Raw genomic sequence first — 26,108 nt, 5'->3', positions numbered from 1 at the left:
TGCCAGAAATTCACATCCTACACCCACTACACAAACAGTATGGATCACACTGGTATGAGCTTAGCATTGAGCAGCAGTCTGCTTTCACTAAGAATGATGCTACAACATGAACAGAAGATTATTGATTTTAACAATTAGCTTAGCGTCTAGTGTCATTCCAAGGGGAAGGATATGGTTGATAGATCACACCCTTTGCCAGTGATTGTCTGTACCTGTCCCCTCTGAGATTTTAAATATTGGTTAAAACATCATCCTCCCCAAGAGTGCCTTTTTAGGCAATGCTAAACTGACAAACACTCTGATATAGCCAGACCAACCCAAGGGAAACTAGAGGTATTACTACTCAATTCCAGAACTCTAAACAAGAAACTCCACTCCATCCAAGCTCTCCTCACCCTGGAGATTGCAGATATCTATCCAGTTACCGAGACGTGGTTTAAAGTAGCCAAGAGGACCCCAACAGTGCAAGGCTACAATACCTTCCGTACATTTAGGCCAGCTACTGCACAGGCGGGGACTAAAGGTGTGAGTCTCAATCTACATCAATAACAACGTCGTCTCAAGGCCTGGTCAAACAGGAAGACAAGGTTGACCTTCTCCAAGTCCAAATTACAACACCCCTTGCCAAATCCTAGCTATAGGTCCCACTCTGCACAACTCCTGAAAACTATAACTCATACTTAAACTGACTTGAGATATTCACCATTAAACTGATTGCCATATTCATGGGTGACTACCTCAATATAAACTAGAAATAAACATGACACAAACCTGCAGGCCCAGAGATGGCTGGGCTTTGTAAACATTTGCACCCTAGACCAGATAGTTCACACTCCTCCATAGTGGGTATGTGAAGCAGATAGTCCACAAGCTCACTAGAGGAGTAAGCATACTGGACCTGGTACTCACTAACATGGGAGATGGCTGCACCCCCTCTTAGTGTAATGTCCTGTCATGTAAAATTGGACTGTAAAGTCTCCTTTGAAGTAAAAATAAAACCTGTGACCCCAGCTAACCCTTTAGCATTTATGAACTATTCTAAGATAAAGTTTCTATTATTAAGTGACAACCTGACAAATGTCAAGTTCTCCAAACCCTGAGAACACAGTCAACTATTAAGGATTGTTCACAGATAACTCTATATTGTCATGTTAATGAATGCATTGAGACATCTGTGCTTACCAGAAAGATGACAAATGTTTACATTTTGTTGTTTTTTGGGAGCCAAGCTGTTGCATGACCTAATCGGTTAAGCAGATAGTGTAATGGGTTAAGTTCAAGTCAAAAGAGCAGTGATCACAAAGAGTCGCTGTGAAATATCCCCTTTTCACTTTTTATCCCTGGGATAATTATCTGTCCTTTATCATGGCTTAGTTGCAAAGTGACTTGCCACTGTTTCATGGTCACCATAATGCAACTGATCGATATAGGGTGTATCTTATACATCTGCAAGTACTCCTCTATCCATGAGTGTGGGATGCTATGAAATGCTGTTTTTGTATTCTATCCATGCCATACTTATAGTCTTCCCCTTTTTACAATTCTCTGTTATGGCTTTATTTAACAACAAATGATCCTTGGTTCCATATGACCTCCTTCTGTTACCCTTTTGTTCTATTACCTTTAGTGTGATTTTTTTTCCAAATGGCTATCAACTCTGTCTGCATCTGTTCCAAGATATAGTTTATACAGGTTTACTATCATGTGATTGAATAGTACTTGACTGAAAATTAACTTTTTGAAAGAATTTGACTGAATACTAAATGACTGAAAGCCCCTTTAACTGAAAACCCACTTGAATGAAACCCATTTCATTTTCAGTCAAGTGATGTTCAATCAAATGATAGTAAACTGTACATTATCAGAAGGCATGTTATTAGTCGATAGTTTTTAGGATGGCATGTAGGTTCACTCCTAAGGAGAAGTATAATTTTTTCCTGTTATTAACCAGGCCGGTGTCTTTTTGGGATGCGCATATAAGTAGTTCTTACTCAGGACTATATCTTTGTATAAAGGTGTTAGTACTTTTAGCCAGAAGTTAGGTGCTGCATCTGGGCCTGATGTTTTCCAGTTAGGAACTTTTCTTAATGTTGTTTCAGTTTCTTTATCCGTAACTTCATCTCATTTCATATCCTGTACATTTGAGCTCCTTACTCTTTCATTTAATTTTTCTGTCCATTCAGCATCATTTTTTGTTCCACAGGTCTCAATAATGTGTCTGTTACTTCTTTTTTGGTGGTGGTGTTATTCCTTTTACTTTGTTTCCAAGTTCTCTATAAAACTTTTTGGGGTTATCATTTAATTGCTTATTTAGTACTGTTCATTTATGTTTATCTCATATCTTCTAAGTTTTTCAGCCTGTGCTGATATCTTTAATTTATTATTTGCAACAGTGTATGATAGATCCTGGGCTGTCTGATAACGTGTTTTGCTATTATCATGTCTATCTTTCTAAGTATTTTTGTTGATCTGTTACCTCTTCTATACTTTTCTAACAGTGCCACTTCTTGTTTAATTGCTTTATAGTTTCTCTATGCACTGTTTCCAAGATGGAATTTTATTTCTTCACTTCCTTTCCCTCCCTGCTCTGCATTTTTGTGGTAAGACTTTGTATGTTATTGATTTAGCTGCATAGAAGTATACCCTATTTACTTCTATTACATCACATGAGTTTTTATTACTAGTCTTGATTACTGTGTTCATCTGTTTTATTACACTTCTAGCATTTTGCATCTTGTTTACTTTCTGTAATCTATTTCTCTCATTGATCTTAATAAGTCTATCCATCTCTATTAAATCAAGCAACTCTTCCCATAGATTCATAGGTGTGTATTAGGTTAATGGCCCTGGAGTCTTTACAAGTCTAGCCCATACGATTACCCTGGCATCGTGCCACCCAACCTTAGTTCCCAGTGCCTCTGTCGAGTAGAGCTACTGGAGTAATCCCCGGGGTGAATTTTCTATTTCCCATCCACTCAAGATTTCTCTTGAAGAGGGGCAGTGAGGTGCTCTGTTTAACATGTATGGGAAGTCTATTCATAGGTAGGTACTAGGCTATCGGCCCTAGGGCCTGTACAAGCCTAGCCATAACTATTCCCTGGCTATTGCTTCCCACAAATATTTACTTTCCTTGTCCCATATCCTATTTGCTCTGGCCATAGAAATACTTGCAATTTTAATATGTAATAACCCAAAGATAAGATGTATAAATATATATGGCCAATATATATCTAAAATAATGATGTTTGCTGATGATGTATTACTTACCTTACCCAGCTCTAAGGAAGTGTTAGGTGAAGTGGATATATTAACAACAAATTTCCAAAAAATCTCAGGACTCCCCTTCAACAAATCTAAATCAAAATATTTATTATTAAATAAAAAAAAGAACATACAGGTTCCAGTTAATCATATTACTGGAAACCAAGTTTCAACTCTAGACTATTTAGGAATAGTCCTAGGTAAGAATACAGAGGAAACCTTACAGCTTAACTATGCTAAAGCCATAGACTTAATCAAGACATTAATAAGGAAATGGAATAATTTGTTTATAATTTAATGATAGGTTACAACTGATAAAAATGGTTTTGTTACCTAAAATATTATATATAGCAAAAGCCCTTATACTTCTACTAGGAAAGAAAATCCTTAAAGAAATCACTTCAACTCAGATGAAATTTCTGTGGTACCCCAAAAGAAATAGAGTGGCATATTCTCACCATATCAGAAAATGGGAACAAGGGGGGTTAAAATTCCCAGAGACTGAAACTTATATAAAGGCATCTATAACTAAAATAGTGATGAAGTGGATAAATCCTAGATACACTTCCAATTGGAAACAGTTACACTCCATTATAATAATGAATGAAAATTATTTATCAAAAAATGCTTTGCTAACTGACAAAGATAAGATATGGCACTATTTAAGTTTAAATTTACAGTATAGTACAACAAAATTAACTAAACTAACACTAATAAACAATATTTTTGATGTGTTTAGAAAATTCATTAACACAAATCTAGATATAAAACCGTGGCATAGATTCTTAATACCATTTACTATTACAAGGGATTTCCCTGATAAAACACATAGAGAGATTTTTGGTTTATGGGAAAACAGTAACCTATTTTGTTGTTTGCAATGTATTAAAAACCAACAAGCTTTGAACATGCAAAGTATATTGCCTATCCCCTAATGACTGTTTGGTTCTTCAGAGTGTCACAGCATACACTAAGGATCTGTGTAGAATAATACATAACTCATCCTTCAAAACTGTACCAAAAAATATAAACTGGGTCAGACTTGGCATTCTAAATCAAGCAAAGATTGTCTCTAAGTAGGTGATATGAGACAGGAATAGTTGGAGTTTTTTGAGTCTGTCCATATAGGATGTGTTTAAGGCCTAGGATCCTCTTTGTGAGGTACTTTTGCAATCTTTCCAGTTGTTGCAGGTGTCTAGTGAGGTACATGCCAAATGGGGCATTGTACTCGATGATTGGCCTAATGAGGGAAGAGTAGAAGGAGGCAATGACCTCTTTCTTCCTGGATGCAAAACCCTTAGTAAGGAGATGTGCCACATAGAAGGACTTTCTGACCACAGTGGCAGTGTGGTTGTCAAAAGAGAGGTAACTGTCAACCTGTGTTCCCAGATTTCTTATAACGCCTTCTCTGTTCAGTGGACTACCATCAATGTGGTAATTCATGGAAACCGGGTTTTCGTTGAAGGGGATGATGACAAATATTTTGGGCTTTAAGCTTAAGGCCATGGTTCTGACACCAGTCGTTGGTCTCAGTGAGGCCTTTCTGTAGGATGTCAGCATCACTTGGGGAGTTAATAATAGCTCTCAACTTGCAATCATCTACAAACTTTGTCAGCCAGAGTCCCTTCATGTTGGCCTGGACTTCAGAGAAGTAGATACCAAACAGGAGAGGACCGAACCCTGTGGGATTCCACTCGTGACTGGTCAGCAGTCTGACTTGGAGTCAGCTTTCACACTGTGGGTTCTATCTGTGAGCCAGTTTGCAACCCATCTAATGATATAGGGGTTGATGCCTAGCTTAGTGAATTGTTCTATGATTCTTGAGTGGGGAATAGTATCAAGGTCTTTGGCCAGATCAAGGTAGGCTGTATGAACCACCATGCCATCGTCCACAGCTCTGGTGGACTGACTCAAAGAAGTCAACCAGGTTGAGCAGGCATGATCTACCCTTCACAAAACCAAACTGTGTGGGATACAGAGTTTGGAGATTCCCTGTATCCTTGTTTATTAGGTCCATGATGATGCGTTCCACAGCTTTGCATATCAGACTCATCAAGCTAATGCGGCGATAGTTCCCAGGGTCTGTAGTCTCTCCTCCTTTGTCGAGAGGGATGACTGTAGCAGTGTCAGTAGGGACAAAGCCTGAGGTGAGACTGTGATTGAACAGGGCACACGGGTGTGGTGCCAGTTCACTCTGTAGTTCATGTAGAACACAACCAGGGATATTGTCAGGTTCCATAGAAGCTGTATTCTTGGCCTTGGACAGTGCTGTTTTAACCTGTGCAGAAGTAATACTGGGTGCCTGGCAATCTACTGGTATTGTGATTGGTCCTTTGGTGGGGGAGAGAGGGGTAAAGTTGGCATTGAATCTGTCGGCCAGTATATTGGCAATATCTGTTGGCTCAGAATAGGAGATACCGTTGTGCAGTAGCTCAGAGCAAATCTGGGTATTGCCGTGGAGATTCTTTACATAACTATAAAAGGCCTTGTGGTTGTTTTTACTATCTGCTACAATTGTGTTTTCATAGCTAGCTTTAGAGGATATGATGAGGGATCTCAACTAGATCATTTTCTTCTAAACTAAGGGCACATTCTTTGCTTGCCGTTTCTTGTGGACATTCTACAGAATGTTCCAGAATATCTTCCTGTGACATTTCTTCAGCTCCATCCTACGTCATCCATTGCTCCTTCATATAAGAACTCATTAGCCCATCACTCCACAACATGCCTGCATTAGTTACCACTGTTTTCTGTTCCTTCCCTTGCTGTGCAAGTCCAACTGAATTTTTGTATTGATTTCTTACTGAAGACTCCATAAAATCATTGTGTGGCAAGTGATCAGATGCTTTTTGTCTGCGACCAAAAGAAATATCCTCATCTTGCATACTTTATTGTTATGCTTATGTGTTTATTTATTTATTTATTTATTTGACATTTGTTCATCGGGATAGTTCATCTTGGTTACATAACCCATTTTCAGCAGAGGCCCAGGGAGAAAAGCTCCACATTTATGCATTCTTCACAGTTTATACAATAGCTTACACACGTTATACAATAGGTTACTTTTAAGAGAAATGCATAGCTGAGTATTTTGAGGTTGGCACATGCAGTTGTTTATACAGTACTCTGGTAGACACATTTAAGATTACATTCATCAACAAGTTTCAAACATCTTTTTTAGGGTAATTGTATTAGCAAAGAATGTGTTTGGTTGTCGTGGCACAGTTAGGTGTGGGTCACCCTAGCAATGGACCTGTGGTAAGACAGGTGTGTTTTACAGATAGAGAGATGCCCATTTTCATTAACTTTCTGGTCCTTGTTGGTAGATCAATATAGAAGGAGCAGGATAGTAGTGAGCGGAGGTAAAGGGGTAAGGAGTGCATGAACCCTGCTACCTCTGCTTGTTTTTTTCCCTGTCCTTTTGTCCTGCCTATCCCGTATCCTCCTCATTTATGTGTTTATTTATTGACATTTGATTTGATTAATGTGTTGAATAGGAATGACACTTGGCTGTACATACTCACGCTGGTGGAGGAGTGGAAGATACATATGTGAAGTACTATACTGCACACGTGGTCCTGCATGGACCTGGCCATTCTAGCCTGTGTTAAGTGTGATCCATCACATTAGTCATGCACCCTGCTGAAGTGCTGATCCAGTCACATGGAATCTTACTGCTGTTTATCATAATGTTTTTGCTACACCTTAACACCTACTTGTAATTATGAGGTACTTTGTTCAGACTGCTAGGATTGTTCAATGCCTAGCACCTATGAGTAGCACAGTGACTTCCCCAAAATCAATACTTGTCTATGAATCCAGGAATCCAGTGACCCCACCCAAAATCAATATTTATCTATGAATCCAAATCTGTTTCCTTTCATTCTGCTTAAACCTATACAAGAAAGTTAGATCCTCAGCAGGGAATGAAGCAGTAGTTATTTACTGTAGGCAAAGCGACGTATTTCAATTGACAGCTGTGAAAAGAGAACAGCAAGTATAAAAACACAATCGATTTAAAGCAAGTGCCTTAACAATGATTTTCCAGTTAATATCCAAGTCAGGCTACTTCTTCTTTCGGCTGCTCCCATTAGGGGTCGCCACAGCGGATCATCTGTTTCCATTTCTTCTTGTCCTCTGCATCTTGCTCTGTCACACCAACCACCTGCATGTCCTCTCTCACCACATCCATAAACCTTATCTTAGGCCTTTCTCTTTTCCTGTTACCTTTTTCCCAATATACTCTGCATCCCTCCTCAGGACGTCCAAACCAACATAATCTTGCCTCTCTGGCTTTGTCTCCAAACCTTCCAACCTGGGCTGACCCTCTAATATACTTATTCCTAATCCTGTCCACCCTCGTCACACCCAGTGCAAATCTTAACATCTTTAACTCTGCCATGTCCAGCTCAGACTCCTGCCTTTTTGTCAATACCACTATCTCCAACCCATATAACATAGCTGGTCTCACTACCCTCTTGTAGACCTTCCCTTTCACTCTTACTGGTACTCGTCTGTCACAAATCACTCCTGACACTCTTCTCCACCCACTCCATCCTGCCTGTACTCTCTTCTTCACCTCTCTTCCACACTCACCATGTCTCTGAACTGTTGATCCCAAGTATTTAAACTCATCCACCTTCGCCACCTCTACTCCCTGCATCCTCACCATTCCTATATCCTCCCTCTCATTCACACGCATATATTCTGTCTTAGTCCTGCTGACCTTCATTCCTCTTCTCTCTAGAGCATATCTCCACCTCTCCAGGGTCTCCTCCACCTGTTCCCTACTCTCACTACAGATCACAATGTCATCTGCCAACATCATAGTCCATGGGGACTCCTGTCTGATCTCGTCTGTCAACCTGTCCATCACCATTGCAAATAAGAAAGGGCTCAGAGGTGATCCTTGATGTAATCCCACCTCCACCTTAAACGCATCCGTCACTCCCACCGCAGACCTCACCGCTGTCACACTACCCTCGTACATATCTTGTACCACTCTTACATACTTTTCTGACACTCCTGACTTCCTCATACAATACCACAACTCCTCTCTAGGCACCCTGTGATATGCTTTCTCTAAGTCCACAAAGACACAATACAACTCCTTCTGACCTTCTCTGTACTTCTCTATCAACACTCTCAGAGTAAACATCGCATCTGTAGTGCTCTTTCCTGGCATGAAACCATACTGCTGATCACTAATCATCACCTCCCTTCTTAACCTAGCTTCTACTACTCTTTCCCATAACTTCATGCTATGACTGATCAAATTAATCCCTCTGTAGTTACTACAGCTCTGCACATCACCCTTATTCTTAAAAATCGGTACCAAAACACTTTTTCTCCATTCCTCAGGCATCCTCTCACTTTCCAAGATTTCATTAAACAATCTAGTTAAAAACTCCACTGCCATTTCACCTAAATACCATGTTTCCACAGGTATGTCATCTGGACCAACAGCTTTTCCATTCTTCATAGCTATCCTTACTTCCACCTTGCTAATCCACTGCACTGCATGATTCAATATCAGCACATCATCCAACCTTCTCCCCCTCTCATTCTCTTCATTCATCAGCCCCTCAAAGTACTCTTTCCATCTGCTCAACACACTCTCCTTACTTGTGAGTATGTTTCCCTCATTATCCTTTATCACCTTTACCTGCTGCACATCTTTCCTAGCTCGGTCCCTCTGTCTAGCCAGCAAGTCCTTTTCTCCCTCCTTAGTGTCCATTGTCCAACCTTTCATACAACTCTTCATACTCCTTATCCTTAGCCTTCACCACCTCTCTCTTTGCCATGCACCTCATCTCCTTATACTCTTGTCTACTTTCTTCATCTCTTTGACAATCCCACTTCTTCTTCACCAACCTCTTTCTCTGTATACTCTCCTGTACTTCCTCATTGCACCACCAGGTCTCCTTGTCCTCCTTCCTCTTTCCAGATGTCACACCAAGCACCTTTCTAGCCATCTCCCTTACTAGCTCTGCTGTAGTTACCCAGCTATTCAGTAACTCTTCACTGCCACCCAGCACCTGTCTTAACTCTTCCCTGAACTCCACCTCACAATTACCCTTTTTTAATTTCCACCATTTGATCCTTGGTGCTGCCCCCACACTCCTCCTCATCTTCTTGATCATGAATGTCATCCTACAAACCACCATCCTATGCTGCCTAACTACACTTTCCCCGGCCACCACTTTACAGTCTCCAATCTCCTTCAGACTGGCCCTTCTACATAAGATATAATCCACCTGTGTGCATCTTCCTCCACTCTTGTATGTTACCCTATGCTCCTCCCTCTTGTTAAAATATGTATTCACCACAGTCATGTCCATCCTTTTCGCAAAATCCACTACCATCTGACCTTCTGCATTCCTTTGCTTAGCACTATACCTACCCATCACTTCCTCATCCCCTCTGTTCCCTTCACCAACATGCCCATTAAAATCTGCTCCAATCACCACTCTCTCACCCTTGGGTACAGTCATCACCACTTCATCCAACTCACTCGAAAATTTTTCTTTCTCATCCATCGCACACCCAACCTGTGGAGAATATGCATTAACAACATTTATCATTTCACCATCAATTTCCAGCTTCATAAACATCACTCTATCCGACACTCTTTTCACCTCCAAAACACTCTTAGCATACTGTTCCTTCAGGATAACCCCTACGCCATTTCTACTCCCATCCACACCATGATAAAACAATACTAACTTTAAAAATAAAAATAGTCTGTTCTGTTGACAAATAAGGCTAAAGCCTTGACTATGGCACAGATGTCTTGATTTTGATTAGTAGCTCGGATGCTTGTTGGACCTAGCAGTGGGGGGAAAAGTGATGCAGCATTGCCACCTCACCTTTCTCCTGTGAGGGCATGAGGTGTATCGTCCTATGGCAGAGCCCCAGTGGAGACCAGAAACTACACAGGAGTTCTGGCTTCTATGAAGTCCTAAGGGGGTACGTTGCCTGAGGAAGTGAGTGGTTGTCCTCATTGATGCCCACTCTATGTTGAATCCTAATCATGTCACTGGGCATGTGCCATGGAGAATAGTGCCAAAAAAGGAAAAGAGAAAACAACCCTAATGGCTGCCTAACTGATGTCGCCTCTCAGTCAGATCTCCTTTGCTATAGGAGATCATATGAACCAGCTGGCCAAGAAAAGGATTGATGGTAGGCAGGCAGCAGGATCAAATAGTTAAAAAATAATAATACAAAAGTTAAATAAAGATGTAAACTAAAAATGCATTCTAAATAAAGAAGTAAACATAGTTAACAAAGTCAAAAACAATTAGTCAAAAACAGAATACAGGCTGTTATTATTTTTATGAGTATTCTTCCACAAATATATGTATAACAAAGACTTCAAATCAATAAGCTTATGTAAAAGGATGACTCTGTATATAAGGGCAATAATCAGTAATGATGGTTTGCTCTGTATAATATTTACCCATTTTAATTCTCTTAGACCTCTCGGGCTTCATACTTGTCTGACTCCATTAGTCTCAGGTACAGAAAATGATGACAGTGGTCCTTTGCTCAGACTGCCTACACAGTAAACAAATAAATAAGAAAATCAATATAAAATACATTTTACATAATCAATACCCCACCGTCGATATTGTTTATGTAACAAATGGTATAAGTTCATAGGTTCGTAGGAATGTACTAGGCTAATGACCGCAAGGGCCTTTATAAGCCTAGCCATGCATCCCAAATCTTTGACAAGTTCTAGTATCCTAGATAAGTGTAAGCAGGGGCTTGGGAGATGAAACATTTACAAGCAGGGGCCTGACAGAAGAACCATTTACAGGCTGACTGTGTCTTTTAGAGACATATGTACCAAACCAGGGATGAATTTCTTGTTCCCCTTTCTACTGTCCAAGTTACACCTGAATTGGGTTAATGAGGAACTTTTCTTCACATGAATGGGCAGCCTGTTCCAGAGAAGGGGTAGTCTCTGGGATACATGCCTCTCTCTCCAGCAGGTCCTATTTATATTGCAGGCAAGGATTAAGTCTTTAGAGCAGGTCATTTTGGTGCTGTTTGTTTCGTAGAGTTGCAGGAGGTCCATCAGGGTGGGGTCTGACAATGCCTTGAATGCCAGCCATAGATCTCCCCTCACCAGTCTGTATGAGACACAATACAGGGATAGAGCCTTGAGGTGGTCTGCAAATGACATGTTACTTATACCCTTTTTTCTTTTAGTGAGGAACCTCTGTGTGTGTTCCAGTTGCTGGATGTGCCTGTTTAGATACATATCAAGGCAGACACTGTACTCAATGATAGGTCTAATGAATGCCAAATGCAATGGAACAATGACATCCTTAGTCATAGATGCAATATCTTTGTTTATAAGTTACACAACACAGAATGATTTCCTCACTGCTGTAGGCATGTGACGGTCAAAGGCTAGATTACTATCTATGTGTGTTCCCAAGTCCCGACTACTGGTTCAACTCTAAGGGGTGTGTTGGCAATATGATAGATAACCAGAAATAGATGACTTCCCAAAGGATACTATTATGCATTTCTTGGCACTTAGTTTTAGTTCATACCTCTGGCAACAGTTATTTGTCTGTGTCAGCCTTTCCTGGAGAATATTTGTGTCAATGGAGAAGTCTATGACTGCTTGTAATTTTCAATCATCTGCAAATTTAGCCAGAGGCTATTGACATTGGCCTTGACTTTGGATATGTAAATGCCAAAAAATAGCAGTCCCAGGACTGATTCCTGAGGGACTCCTGTTGTGACTAGCCTCTTTGTAGAGGTGAACTCCCCAGTTCTAACTTCCTGGGTCCTGTCTGTGAGCAAGATGGCTATCCACTGGGTGACATAAAGGTTTATATCAAACCTCTTGAGTTTGGTCAACAATGCCCTCATCCAGTACCATTTTAACATGTTCTTGATGAAAACAAATTGGGAAGAGTCCAGTGTCTATAGGTTTCCTACATCGTTGCTGATTATATCCATGATAATTCTTTCTGTGGCTTTGTATATGAGACTAGTGAGACTTATGGGTCTGTAGTTTCCAGGGTCTTTAGATGGTCCACCTTTGTGCAGAGGGATGGCTGTTGCTGTTCTCCATTCATGAGGCACAAAGCCTGTTTGGAGACTACAGTTGAATAACACTACCAGACGTCCTTATAAGTCATGTTTCATGCTATTTAGAAGGGTGTATATCATAACCGCGAAAATGTATAATTTCAAACGGCATTACATCAAACTTGAAACCGTGAACGCTGATAATATCAAAGCCACAGAACATTGAATTCTTACCCAGGACAAGAATTCGGTGGGCCATTCCACAGCTTTGCTATTCCTCCACTGTGGTGCGATCTCGGAGTTTGTATATTTGGGGCCCACATTCGACATAGGTTTGTGGTGTGCTTGTGTTGTGTGGGTGTTTCTCAGAACAGTGAATTTCGCTGTTCTGAGCTTTTGATGATATCACATTTCGAACTTTCAAGTTCGAGCTTATGGTGTCCGATATTTTGGAAGTTTGATAATGTGATATAGACCCATTTAGAAGGCATCCTGGGATGTTGTCTGGGCCTATTGATGCAGTGTTTTTGGACATTAACGACCTATTCCCTAGTGATAGTAAGGAGAGTTATATTTGATGGGATTTCCTGAAGGGATCTTGAGATAGGGAGGGGGAGAGAGAGAGAGAGAGAGAGAGAGAGAGAGAGAGGTAAAGTTGGAGCTGAATTTATCTACCAGTATGTTTGCTATATTTTTTGGCTCAATATAGGTGGCTCCATTTACAATTTTGCCTTTGAAGTTGCAGACATAGTTAAAGAATGCCTTGTAGTAGTCCTTGGTCTGAGAGGCCAAATTTACCTCAGATTTGGCTTTTGTAGACTTGATTTGTTCTCCGAGTTGTTTGTATAGTTTGATGATGTGCTTTTATCCTGCTTTGTGCTGCACCTCCATTTGTTTAGTTTGATGACGTGCTTTTATCCTGCTTTGTGCTGCACCTCCATTTGTTTAGTTTGATGACGTGCTTTTATCCTGCTTTGTGCTGCACCTCCATTTGTTTAGTTTGATGACGTACTTTTATCTTGCTGGGTGCTGCACCTCCATTTGTTTAGTTTGATGACGTGCGTTTATCCTGCTTTGTGCTGCACCTCCATTTGTTTAGTTTGATGACGTGCTTTTATCCTGCTTTGTGCTGCACCTCCATTTGTTTAGTTTGATGACGTGCTTTTATCTTGCTTTGTGCTGCACCTCCATTTGTTTAGTTTGATGACGTGCTTTTATCCTGCTTTGTGCTGCACCTCCATTTGTTTAGTTTGATGACGTGCGTTTATCCTGCTTTGTGCTGCACCTCCATTTGTTTAGTTTGATGACGTGCTTTTATCCTGCTTTGTGCTGCACCTCCATTTGTTTAGTTTGATGACGTGCTTTTATCCTGCTTTGTGCTGCACCTCCATTTGTTTAGTTTGATGACGTGCTTTTATCTTGCTTTGTGCTGCACCTCCATTTGTTTAGTTTGATGACGTGCTTTTATCCTGCTTTGTGCTGCACCTCCATTTGTTTAGTTTGATGACGTGCTTTTATCCTGCTTTGTGCTGCACCTCCATTTGTTTAGTTTGATGACGTGCTTTTATCTTGCTGGGTGCTGCACCTCCATTTGTTTAGTTTGATGACGTGCGTTTATCCTGCTTTGTGCTGCACCTCCATTTGTTTAGTTTGATGACGTGCTTTTATCCTGCTTTGTGCTGCACCTCCATTTGTTTAGTTTGATGACGTGCTTTTATCCTGCTTTGGGCTGCACCTCCATTTGTTTAGTTTGATGACGTGCTTTTATCCTGCTTTGTGCTGCACCTCCATTTGTTTAGTTTGATGACGTGCTTTTATCCTGCTTTGTGCTGCACCTCCATTTGTTTAGTTTGATGACGTGCGTTTATCTTGCTGGGTGCTGCACCTCCATTTGTTTAGTTTGATGACGTGCTTTTATCTTGCTTTGTGCTGCACCTCCATTTGTTTAGTTTGATGACGTGCTTTTATCCTGCTTTGTGCTGCACCTCCATTTGTTTAGTTTGATGACGTATTTTTATCCTGCTTTGTGCTGCACCTCCATTTGTTTAGTTTGATGACGTGCTTTTATCTTGCTTTGTGCTGCACCTCCATTTGTTTAGTTTGATGACGTGCTTTTATCCTGCTTTGTGCTGCACCTCCATTTGTTTAGTTTGATGACGTGCTTTTATCCTGCTTTGTGCTGCACCTCCATTTGTTTAGTTTGATGACGTGCTTTTATCCTGCTTTGTGCTGCACCTCCATTTGTTTAGTTTGATGACGTGCTTTTATCCTGCTTTGTGCTGCACCTCCATTTGTTTAGTTTGATGACGTGCTTTTATCCTGCTTTGTGCTGCACCTCCATTTGTTTAGTTTGATGACGTGCTTTTATCCTGCTTTTGCTGCACCTCCATTTGTTTAGTTTGATGACGTGCTTTTATCCTGCTTTGTGCTGCACCTCCATTTGTTTAGTTTGATGACGTGCTTTTATCCTGCTTTGTGCTGCACCTCCATTTGTTTAGTTTGATGACGTGCTTTTATCCTGCTTTTTGCTGCACCTCCATTTGTTTAGTTTGATGACGTGCTTTTATCCTGCTTTTTGCTGCACCTCCATTTGTTTAGTTTGATGACGTGCTTTTATCCTGCTTTGGGCTGCACCTCCATTTGTTTAGTTTGATGACGTGCTTTTATCCTGCTTTGTGCTGCACCTCCATTTGTTTAGTTTGATGACGTGCTTTTATCCTGCTTTGTGCTGCACCTCCATTTGTTTAGTTTGATGACGTGCTTTTATCTTGCTTTGTGCTGCACCTCCATTTGTTTAGTTTGATGACGTGCTTTTATCCTGCTTTGTGCTGCACCTCCATTTGTTTAGTTTGATGACGTGCGTTTATCCTGCTTTGTGCTGCACCTCCATTTGTTTAGTTTGATGACGTGCTTTTATCCTGCTTTGTGCTGCACCTCCATTTGTTTAGTTTGATGACGTACTTTTATCCTGCTTTGTGCTGCACCTCCATTTGTTTAGTTTGATGACGTGCTTTTATCCTGCTTTGTGCTGCACCTCCATTTGTTTAGTTTGATGACGTGCTTTTATCCTGCTTTGTGCTGCACCTCCATTTGTTTAGTTTGATGACGTGCTTTTATCCTGCTTTGTGCTGCACCTCCATTTGTTTAGTTTGATGACGTGCTTTTATCCTGCTTTGTGCTGCACCTCCATTTGTTTAGTTTGATGACGTGCTTTTATCCTGCTTTGTGCTGCACCTCCATTTGTTTAGTTTGATGACGTGCGTTTATCCTGCTTTGGGCTGCACCTCCATTTGTTTAGTTTGATGACGTGCTTTTATCCTGCTTTTTGCTGCACCTCCTACATCTTACCATGATTTTCTTCCTTCTATATACAGCCTATCGATCTTGTGATTCCACCAGGGTGGCTTGCTTTTTGAGTTAGTTCTGTTCTTCTTCTTGGTAGGTACAATGGCCTCTATGCAGCTATTAACATGCTCGTATACGGTTTCTGTGAACAGTTCCGTGTAAGTGGCAGTGTTCCCAGGGTTTATGAGGGAATGAAATTTTGCCAGATTATCACTTAATAGTGAGATCCTTTGAGTAGTTCCTGAACATTCCAGAGTTAGATGGGGTTCCAGGTTTATTTTTACTTCAAAGAACCATTTTGTGGCTTGATCTTGCCAGAGAAGACATTACACTAGGGGTTGTGCAGCACTCTCCCATATTAGTGCTGACCAGATCCTGTATGTTTGCACATCTGGTCGGAGTACTGACAATCTGGTCTAGGGAGTTTGTATTCACAAAATTCAGGAATCCCACTGCACGTTTAGTGTCATATATGATTCCCACTTAATAGTGGGTAAATAAAGTCGCCCATAAATATAGTATTGGCTTGGATTGTGAGTGTTTCAACATTGTCAATGCACAAAAAATTTACAGATAATATTGGGAGCATGTGAATTGTTCAAACATCATTTTTTCATGTGCTGTCATATGATATTAAAAAAAATATATCTGCAATAACATCAGAGACTGGCAGAATACAAGGTTCCTACGTAAGAAGTTGTTGAACCTTGGGAGTAAGGAAGTATCAGGGTGGATGATATGCTTACATGTTTCTTTATTTATTAACATTTATATTTGTGCAGTATCAATGTTCATTCTACAGTGTTGTTGAGAGCAGTGGTTTAACAGGAATCTGTTGATCTGCTTTTAGTCATTACTACTTTACTACTTCCTATTTTGTTGACATTTACCTGTGATTAGGAATGGTACAATATGTGATATATATCTAGAGGTAACATCAATGTTCTGCATGAAATGTTTCAATTTTGCAGCTACCTTAATGTTATATGCTTGCCTGCTGTGCTTTCTTCAAAGGGCTTCATTTTCCTTTAGGCAAACTAATAGTGAGTATATATTGTTTTCTCCTAACAGAAAGTACAGATATGACCCCAGTATGTGCAACTGGATGTGATATGTGTTCAGAATATAATGGATGCCTAAGATGTTCCCCTAAACTTTTTATTCTACTGGAAAGGAGTGACATCAGACAGATTGGAATCTGCTTACCAGCTTGTCCAGAGGGTTACTTTGGATTCCGGACTCCAGACATGAACAAGTGTATCAGTAAGTTAAACTGTAACTTTTTCCTTCAGGATATACATTTACAAGACAAGTATCTGAGATATTACAATTCTATCAAGATTATATTTATTTCGGCTTTCCATCCAAAATGTCACAGCTTATGCTAGTAACCTGTATAGTAAGCCAGATCATTTTTTATTTCTCTTTGAATTATTCTGATTTAAGTTTGTGTTGTGTTAATAACATTATATGCACAAAATAAGATGCAGACATTCGGTCACATAATGCCCTGACATTGTATTAGAAAATCATTATTCAGTTAAAAAAATCGGCTGTCATTGGTGCAATAGGTAGCGCACACACCTTTGGTACAGAAGGCTTTGGGTCCTCTTCCCACACCAGGTAGATCAATCAATGGCAGTGTAGCTTAAGGAGGTTGCTGCATTCCAGAATGTGTCATCCTTCAGACGAAATATTAAACCAAGGCCACATCTGCCTGAGATGGTGTTAGCTCAGGTGGATGTAAAAGATCTTAAGGCACTTAACAAAAACAGTAGGGAAAGTTCCCTGATGCCATGGACAAATTTCCCATAGTAGTATGAATATCACCTTGGGGCTTCCCTGAAAAGGGGCTGCTAGCCTAGTGGGCCTAACCTAATTAACAAAGGATAATAAAATTAAAGATACATTGCTTCATGTTCTGGATGGTGTTTTGATACTGTCGTTAAATGATTTAAGTGATGGCACTAGGTGACGTGCACGACATTAGTACACACACAGGACAAGCAGAGTAGGAAGCAAATTAATAAATATCAAAAGTTTTACCACTTGCTCCAAAGGCTACTCCTGTATTCAGAGCCTTGTGCCCTCAGGTTTTTACTTTGTTGGTCACCTGATACAACTGCTAAGGGGGTAAATTGTTTTAATCCTCATTTTGTTGTTGATAACATTTACACAACAGGTGGCTTGATATTCAGAGATGGCAGATATGTCAATATCTCAATTCAAGAATTAATTTATAAATGTATGTCTAGATTTCCTGGAGTCTGCTTCTAAATAAGTTGTGTTCCTTTTTGTTGATTAGGGCAAAATATTTGACATTGGATTGTAAATACACATGGTTTACAGCTGTAGAGAAAAACAATTAAACAAACTTACTCTTCAGACTGGGGACTGCCTCATACCTCTTAACTGTCCAGATTTGTGCATAATGTCCAGACTTTTGCTTCATAATTTTACTCTGTTCTTTATGCAATTTGTGGTTTTCTAGCAAATCAGTGAGGATTGAAGTCACTGAATAATACAAGACCGTTGAGTTTCATACTTTATATCCTTCAGAAAATACACGGTAACACAAAACCTTTATTCTAACAATGTTCTAAGTTTGTTAGAGTGATATTTAAAATGTGTCCCTATTTGTTGGCCTTTGTCCCCCCATTATTTTTGGCTTTGTCCAGCTTTCTTGTGCTAAGTGGTTGAAAGGCATGCACTACCCTTAATTTGCTCCTGCTTTGGTGTTAGATATAAGAAAAAAATTGTTTTTGCAAATATTTTAAAGGAAACATTTTATGTACATATTTCTTTCTTTTTAATTTTATTTTTATCTCTAGCTCTGTCCCTAGCTTATTTTATGGAGGCACATCATTGTTCTATAGCACAAACTGTCACACCTGTTTTTGTTTTTTGTTGCAGGCTTAGTAGAAAAACTGCAGTAGAGATGTCTTTTACATGGTGCATTTGGTCAGTGTGTCACCAGTCAAGGACTTGTTCATTTCAACAAGGGCCACTGAAAGGAAGTAAGTCCCTTTATCCCAAGGCACAGTCACCTCAGAATTGATTATATATAACAGAGGGATGTTTCGGTGGATATAGTCTTACTTTTGGCAAGGTTACTTTCACAGAGCTTGTTTTAAACGTTATTTTCTCCCATTTGCTGCTTCTGGTGTAACAGACTTGATTGTGATAGCATGATTTTCATTGTTGCATTATGGAGCATAGTTCATTGTTGTATACCTCTGTTTGTCTCAGGAACTTAATACTAAATTAATTACAAAAAAATATGTGCTATGTGAAAATGATATAGTTCCCATCACTTCAGGATGAAATATCCTGGTGCAAGATTACATTTGTTGCAAAAAAATGTTTTGTTACATGGAGAGTATGTTGATTTATTTGTTCCACAAACAAATTTTACTTTAGTTCTTGTTTCAGAAATCTGTACTCTAAATACAGGTTTTCAGGAATGATACTCTGCAGTGCCACAAACTGTAAATATATTACAGAAAACTTGAAAACGTTTACAAGTCAAGTTTAAGTATGTTGTTCATTTCTGAAATATTTATTGGTCTAGCATCAGAAAAAGAATACTGAGTGATTCTGAATGAAATCACAAATTTTATATATATATATATATATATATATATATATATATATATATATATATATATATATATATATATATATATATATATATATGGGGCTACTTTGTTTCATTGAGAGCTCATTTCACTGAATTTGAATTCACCCTGAACAAATCTCTGAAAGCTCAAATTAATGAAAACTCATTTCACTGAATTTAATTTCAGTGAAGTGAAGTACTGGCACTGTGTAGAGTACTGTAAGGCAAGTAAAAGGTATATGCACTTTTCCCCATTGTAGTGCGATCCTGGAGTTAGTGTATGTATATATATATATATATATATATATATATATATATATATATATATGTATATATATATATATATATATATATATATATATATATATATATATATATATTTATATATATATATATATATATATATATGTGTGTGTGTGTGTAGATATATATATATATATATATATATATATATATATATATATATATATATATATATATATGTGTGTGTGTGTATATATATATATATATATATATATATATATATATATATAGTTAGGGTGTGGGTGGCATAGCCCACCCCCCCACCTAGTTTGGTTTTATATTATATTTCACTGAAAGCTTCAAACAATACATTTCAAACCATAAACATGCATACTTACAACACCAAAGACTAACTCTTTCCAGAAGACAGTATATACCCAAACTAAGTGAAGGGCTACGCCCCCCACACCACCCATAACTATATATACTAACTCCAGGATCGCACTACAATGGGGAAAAGGGCTTATACCTTTTACTTGTCTCACAGTACTCTACACAGTGCCGGTACTTCAGTGAAATAAGATTCGGTGAAATTAGTTTTCAGTAATTTGAGCTTTCAGTGATTTGGTCAGGGTGATTTGAAATTCAATGAAATGAGCTTTCAATGAAACAAAGTAGATATATGTATATATATATATATATATATATATATATATATATATATATATATATATATGGTTTATTATCAGAATGTTGAGTTGAGATGCCCGCAGATGGAAAATTCAAAACACAGGTGTTCAAATTTCCATCTGGCTGAACACCTCAGTGTTTGAAAGTTTATATTAGTGAATGCATTGTACATTCGCTAATATAAACTCGAAGAACCGTACAGAGAATGTGGTACAGTGCGGTTTGGGAAATTCATCCCTTTCCTCACTGTAGTACAATCTCGGAGTTGGAATATATAGTTAGCAGGGGGTGTGGGGGGTGGAATGCAGGGGAACTTGCCCCCCCTGCAAAAATGTGATGATAGGTATAGGAGTTTCCTTTATCTGAGCTCATATATGGACATCACACGATTTGTTCGACAATGTCGAATCTGCTGAATTCATTCAGCTGATTCGACATTGTGACTTGTTCAATATTTTCAGTTTTTGTATTCGGTGTTTCGAATGGAAAATATTTTTCCGTTCAAAATTTTAATAGTAAACCATATATATATATATATATATATATATATATATATATATATATATATATATATATATATATATATATATATATATATAATATATATATATATATATATATATATATATGGGTCTACTGTATTTGGTTGAATTACACTTGGTCGAAAATGATTTCAAGCAGCCCACTTCACTGAAAGCACATATGACTGAAAGCACATTTGGTCGAAGTTCAGTTGGTCAAAAATGAAATATAGCCCCTGCCCCATGGCAGTGCAACCCTGGAGTGAGAATATTAAATAAGGGGGGGGGGTGTAGCCCCCCACATAATTGTAGTGTATCCATTAAAAATACATTGATATATATATATATGTTCGGTAAAAAGTATTTGCAAAATGTGAGGGGCTATGCCCTCCACACCCCTAATGTGGGGGACTGTGCCCCCCACACACAGCCTTACTTATTATTCTCACTCCAGGGTCACACTGCAGTGGGGCAGGGGCTATATTTCATTTTCGACCAAATGTGATTTCAGTCAAATGAGCTTTCAGTGAAGTGGGCTGCCTGAAATCACTTTCAACCAAGTGTAATTCAACCAAATACAGTAGACCCATATATATATATATATATATATATATATATATATGTCTATGTGTGTGTGTGTGTGTGTGTGTGCGTGTGTAATTGGTGCTTTGCTATAAGTACTACATTTACAGCACTGTGGCTGAGATGTGATTCCAGAAATGAGCTGGTAGGAATAAGCCGTGTTTTAGAATATACTGCTGTTTATGCTTTTTTGTCCTTTGGCATGTCAGATGGTCTGTCCAAACAGGATACATTTACACTGATTGATAAATGCTTCAGACAGGATGGTGTCAGAGTAGCATTTATAAGGTCCTGGATAGACACATATGTATATATAATAACTCCCTCTCTTGTCTGTGCAGAGCTGTTCACTTATAAGATTATAAATGTAGGCCCTTCATATTTTCCAATACAAGCTCAGTACTGTTTTGACAGTGTTTTGGCCTGCTTATATATAACTCGTATACTAGCCAGTGAAGTTCTGCTTGCAGTGATCACTGTGTTAGAGCAAAAGGCTAAAGAATTACATGCAACTCTTTTTGATGAAAACTGCAGACCCTGTGATTATAATAATATAGGGCATTTAAGAAATTACTTTGCATTTGAGGGTAATGAGAGTACTGATATCAGTAACCATTAAGCTCAGCATTCAAGGATGGCAATCCTCAGAGTACAGTAATAAATTAGGGGATTCTTGTTGTTAGAATTTAATGTACAGCTGTGAAATTTATAGCTAGTATTTCAGCAGCCTATAGAGAAAGTTGCTACTTTGTATTAAATCCAGTTCCACTAAGCAGATGTATGTCTTTCCCCATAGGTTCATCTGCAAACAGCGTGGACAGAAAATAATTATTTCTTAAACTACAATCGTACTACTATAATATTTCACATCATCTTGCTTTACGATAAAATGAAGGTTTTGCCTATATCTATGCACTTCTATATTTCATAATTATCTTTAGATAATACTCTGATGAACAATTATGTTTTGAACAGTCAAGAATTGTAATTAAATGTGCACGTTTACCTTGGACTACATGAAAAGAGACATTGAGGAGCTCTCTGATTATGTAGCCCAGGCAGGTATGACCCTGACCTTGAGCAGTATCCTACCTTCACCAAGAATGATGCCACAATACAGAGATAAGATGATTAGCTTTAACAATTGGCTTAAACTCTGGTGTCATTCAAAGGGGATCCAATGTCTGTCTGCCTGGGATGACATGCTGGACAAGCCACGCTGCTTCGCAAGGGACGGCTTGCACCTGTCACCCCTGGGATTCCGGATATTGGCAAAGGCTCTTGCCACCCCATAGTGCCTTTTTAGGCAAGGCTCAAATTCTAAACCTACCACCCTAGAACACAAAAAGGAAAAAAACTAAGGGTAATGCTGCTCAATGCCAGAAGTCTAAATCTCAAAATGCACGCACTCGAGGCCCTTCTCAGTATGGAGAACATCGATGTCTGTGCAGTGACAGAAACCTGGTTCAAGGCTCCTGAGAGCACCCCAGCACTATCAGGTTTTACCTCTTATCATGCTCCGCCCCAAAATCCGGACAATACCAAGAAAGGAGGGGGTATCCATATTCATCAAAGACACCCACACCTCAAGACTGGTGGCAACGCACGATGCATCGGAGACCATCCAGGTGCAATTAACCATAGGCAAGACTGCTCTGCAAATTGTAGCATGTTACAGGCCACCCTCACAAACTCAGGAACCTCACATGGCCTTCCTGAAAACACTAGAGGGATAAATGTATCACCAAACACCATCATACTAGGTGACTTCAATTACCCTAATATAGACTGGGAACACTACTCAAGCCCAAACACCCTAGCCCAAAAGTTCCTGGAATTCATAAACTCAAATGCCATGGAACAACTAGTCACCATCCCCACAAGAGGAGAAAACATACTTGATCTCATCATCACGAACATGGGAGCACAATGTTCAACACCGGAAGTATACCCCTCACTGGTGAGATCAGATCACAAACTAGTCTCGCTGGAGGTCCTCATCCCACCCCACCTGAAATAAAAAGACCACAGTAAAGAACTTCTCGAAGCCGACTTCACACTTCTAAAGACTAGTGTGGTCTCCTTTAAGGCCCCCGAGCCGACGGAAAACAGTACTCAAGCCGCTGAATCACTTACAAATGCCTTCTACCAGCACCTGCAGGACTGCATGGATAAGGCAATCCCAAGCAAAACAAAGACTCTTTGTACCAAAGGCAAGCGTCCACTCTGGTGGACCCCAGCCATAAACAAACTCTACAACAAAAGGAGGAAGCTACTACAAGATAGAGCAAAATCCTTAAAAGGTAAGACACCCTTGATCACTATAAGTAAAAACTAAGAGCTCTCATAAAATCATCCAAAGCAAATTTTGAGAGAAAAATAGCTAAAGACTCAAAAGACAATCATAAGGCCTTCTTTAGCTATGTTAGAAACCTGGGAGGAAACTCCCAGATATGCTCAGAACTAGTTCAAAATGATGTGAAGATTACTGATCCTACAGACATTGCCAACATACTGGCTGACAGGTTCAGTGCAAACTTCTCCCCCCCCCAAAAGGAGACATATCTATACCAAGCGATTGCAGCGCCCCAAACATCGCCAACGCCCAAGTGAGAACTGCTCTCTGCAAAGCAAAAACACAGCATCCATGGGACCTGATGGTGTCCCCGGCTGTGTGCTCCACGAACTCAACGAGGAATTAAACCCACAGCTAGGACAGCTGTTTAATCATAGTCTTACCTCTGGATATGTACCCAGGAGTGGCGCACTGCAACTGTGGTCCCACTTCACAAAGGCGGTGCCTCCACCGACCCTGGAAATTACCGCCCATTAGCTTGACAAGCCTTATCTGCAAAGCCATGGAGAGGATCATAATGGACCTCATAAATAAAGACATAGGGAATTTGCAGACTTTGGATCCATCCCAGTTTGGCTTTGTCAAAGGCAGATCATGCCTTCTAAACTTGGTTGACTTTTTCAAACAGTCACCAAAGCCATTGATGAGGGAAAGGCAGTCCATACAGCCTACCTCGATCTGGCGAAGGCCTTTGATACAATACCCCACTCGGGTATCATTGAAAAACTCATCAGCTTAAATGTTAACCCATACATCACAAGATGGGTTGCAAACTGGCTGAGTGACAGAACCCACAGGGTCAGAGTTGCTGGCGCCATGTCAGACTCAAAGCCTGTCACAAGTGGTGTACCACAGGGCTCAGTCCTGGGCCCACTCTTGTTTGGCATCTACTTTTCCAAGTACAAGCAAACACAGGAGGGTTATGGCTGACAAAGTTTGCAGATGACTGCAAACTGGGCCATAGTAGAAAACACATCTGACACAGATATCCTTCAGAAGGGTCTCACAGAAACGGATAACTGGTGCCAGAGCCATGGCCTAAAGTTAAATGCCAAAAATGCATAGTCATACCCTTCGGGAAAAACAAGGTTACCCCTAGATACCAAATAGGTGGCAATCCACTGAGTACAGAAGAAGTTATCAGGGACCTGGGGACCCAGGTTGATAGTAGTCTGTCATTCGACACCCATGTAGCTAAAGTAGTTAGGAAGACCTTCTACATTGCCCACCTTATCATGAAGGGATTCTCATCTAGATCAAGGGAGGTCATAGTCTCGCTGTACTCATCACTCATCAGACCAATGATTGAGTACAATGCCCCATTCGGAATGTATCTGACCCGACACTTGCAGCAGCTGGAGAGGCCACAAAGTTCCTCACCAAAAGGATAAAGGGTCTCAAACATCTGTCCTATGCTGCCCGACTGAAAGAACTCCAGCTCTATTCAGTCGCCACCGCTTGCTCAGAGGTGACCTTTGCCTAACATACAAGGCCATGTCAAACCCAGATTTGATGAATATGCTTCACCTCAAAAAATCTAGATCCGTCAGAGCCACAAGGGCGGGAGACTTAAACCTCGACACGGCTATTAATAGGACGTGCGGTAGGGATAGATTCATCACCCAAAGACTCCCTATGCTGTGGAATAAAATCCCGGTATATGTGAGGCAGAGCACCTCGCTGGCCTTGTTCAAGAGAAATCTTGACCAATGGATGGGAGATCGCAGATATACCCCAGGGATTACCTCAGTGTCACTGCTCAACAGAGGCACAGCAAAATAATGGGTATAGTTCCCCATACTAAAGGGGTGGCGTAAGCCACAAAACTATGGGCTAGGCTTGTAAATGCCCTCGGGCAGATAGCCTAGTATGAACCTATGAACCTATGAACCTATGTTAGCTGGAATGGTAATTACTTACTCAAACAAATGCATGCATCAAATTGCAGTGTGCTATATAATGGCTCAAACAAAATGGCAAAAGGATATTAACATGAGAGAAATTAACAAATTAAAGGAAGCATTTTAAAAAATTAGCTTTGATAATCAGCTAAGTTCTTTATTAATTGTGTTGAAGATACTCTGAGCAGTGCCTTATCAGGAATTTTGAGATTCTACCATGCAAGTCCCCAGAGTAAAAATAAATAGATAAATGTGATTGTACAGGTGTGACAGCAAACTATGAAACTTGCTGTTATACATTAATAGTATCTTTCTGTGGTAGGAATACTATATTACTTATATATACAGTAACTCTGAGATCTCTGTACTTTGTAAAAGGTGGAGTTTTCTGAGATACATCACTTTTGAACTAGTAAATATTTTCTCCAATCACATTTAATTTTCAACAGTCTGAGAATCATACTATCAGGTCTCAAAACATACAACAGGAGCATAACTTGTCTTATGAACCAAAATGGATTATTTGGCTTCATTGC

At 39.7% G+C, this 26,108-nt stretch overlaps 1 protein-coding gene across 4 annotated transcripts in view; it reads left to right on the top strand.

Annotated features, from left to right (window-relative positions):
- The window catches only part of RSPO1 (R-spondin 1), a 1,604,559-nt gene that overhangs the window by 1,336,090 nt on the left and 242,361 nt on the right, over positions 1 to 26,108 (top strand). For all 4 annotated transcript variants that reach the window (XM_044083734.1, XM_044083743.1, XM_044083751.1 and 1 more), the window contains one exon: positions 16,732 to 16,923. In XM_044083734.1, coding sequence (XP_043939669.1) covers positions 16,732 to 16,923 — 192 coding nt within the window. The remainder of the gene's footprint in view (positions 1 to 16,731; positions 16,924 to 26,108) is intronic.

This window comes from Protopterus annectens, chromosome 1.part1 (genome assembly GCF_019279795.1).
Source record: "Protopterus annectens isolate FY-2018-M chromosome 1.part1, PAN1.0, whole genome shotgun sequence".
Lineage (NCBI taxonomy): Eukaryota > Metazoa > Chordata > Ceratodontiformes > Protopteridae > Protopterus > Protopterus annectens.
Note: the sequence above shows the minus strand (reverse complement) of the source record. Positions and strands in the feature narration are given on the sequence as shown.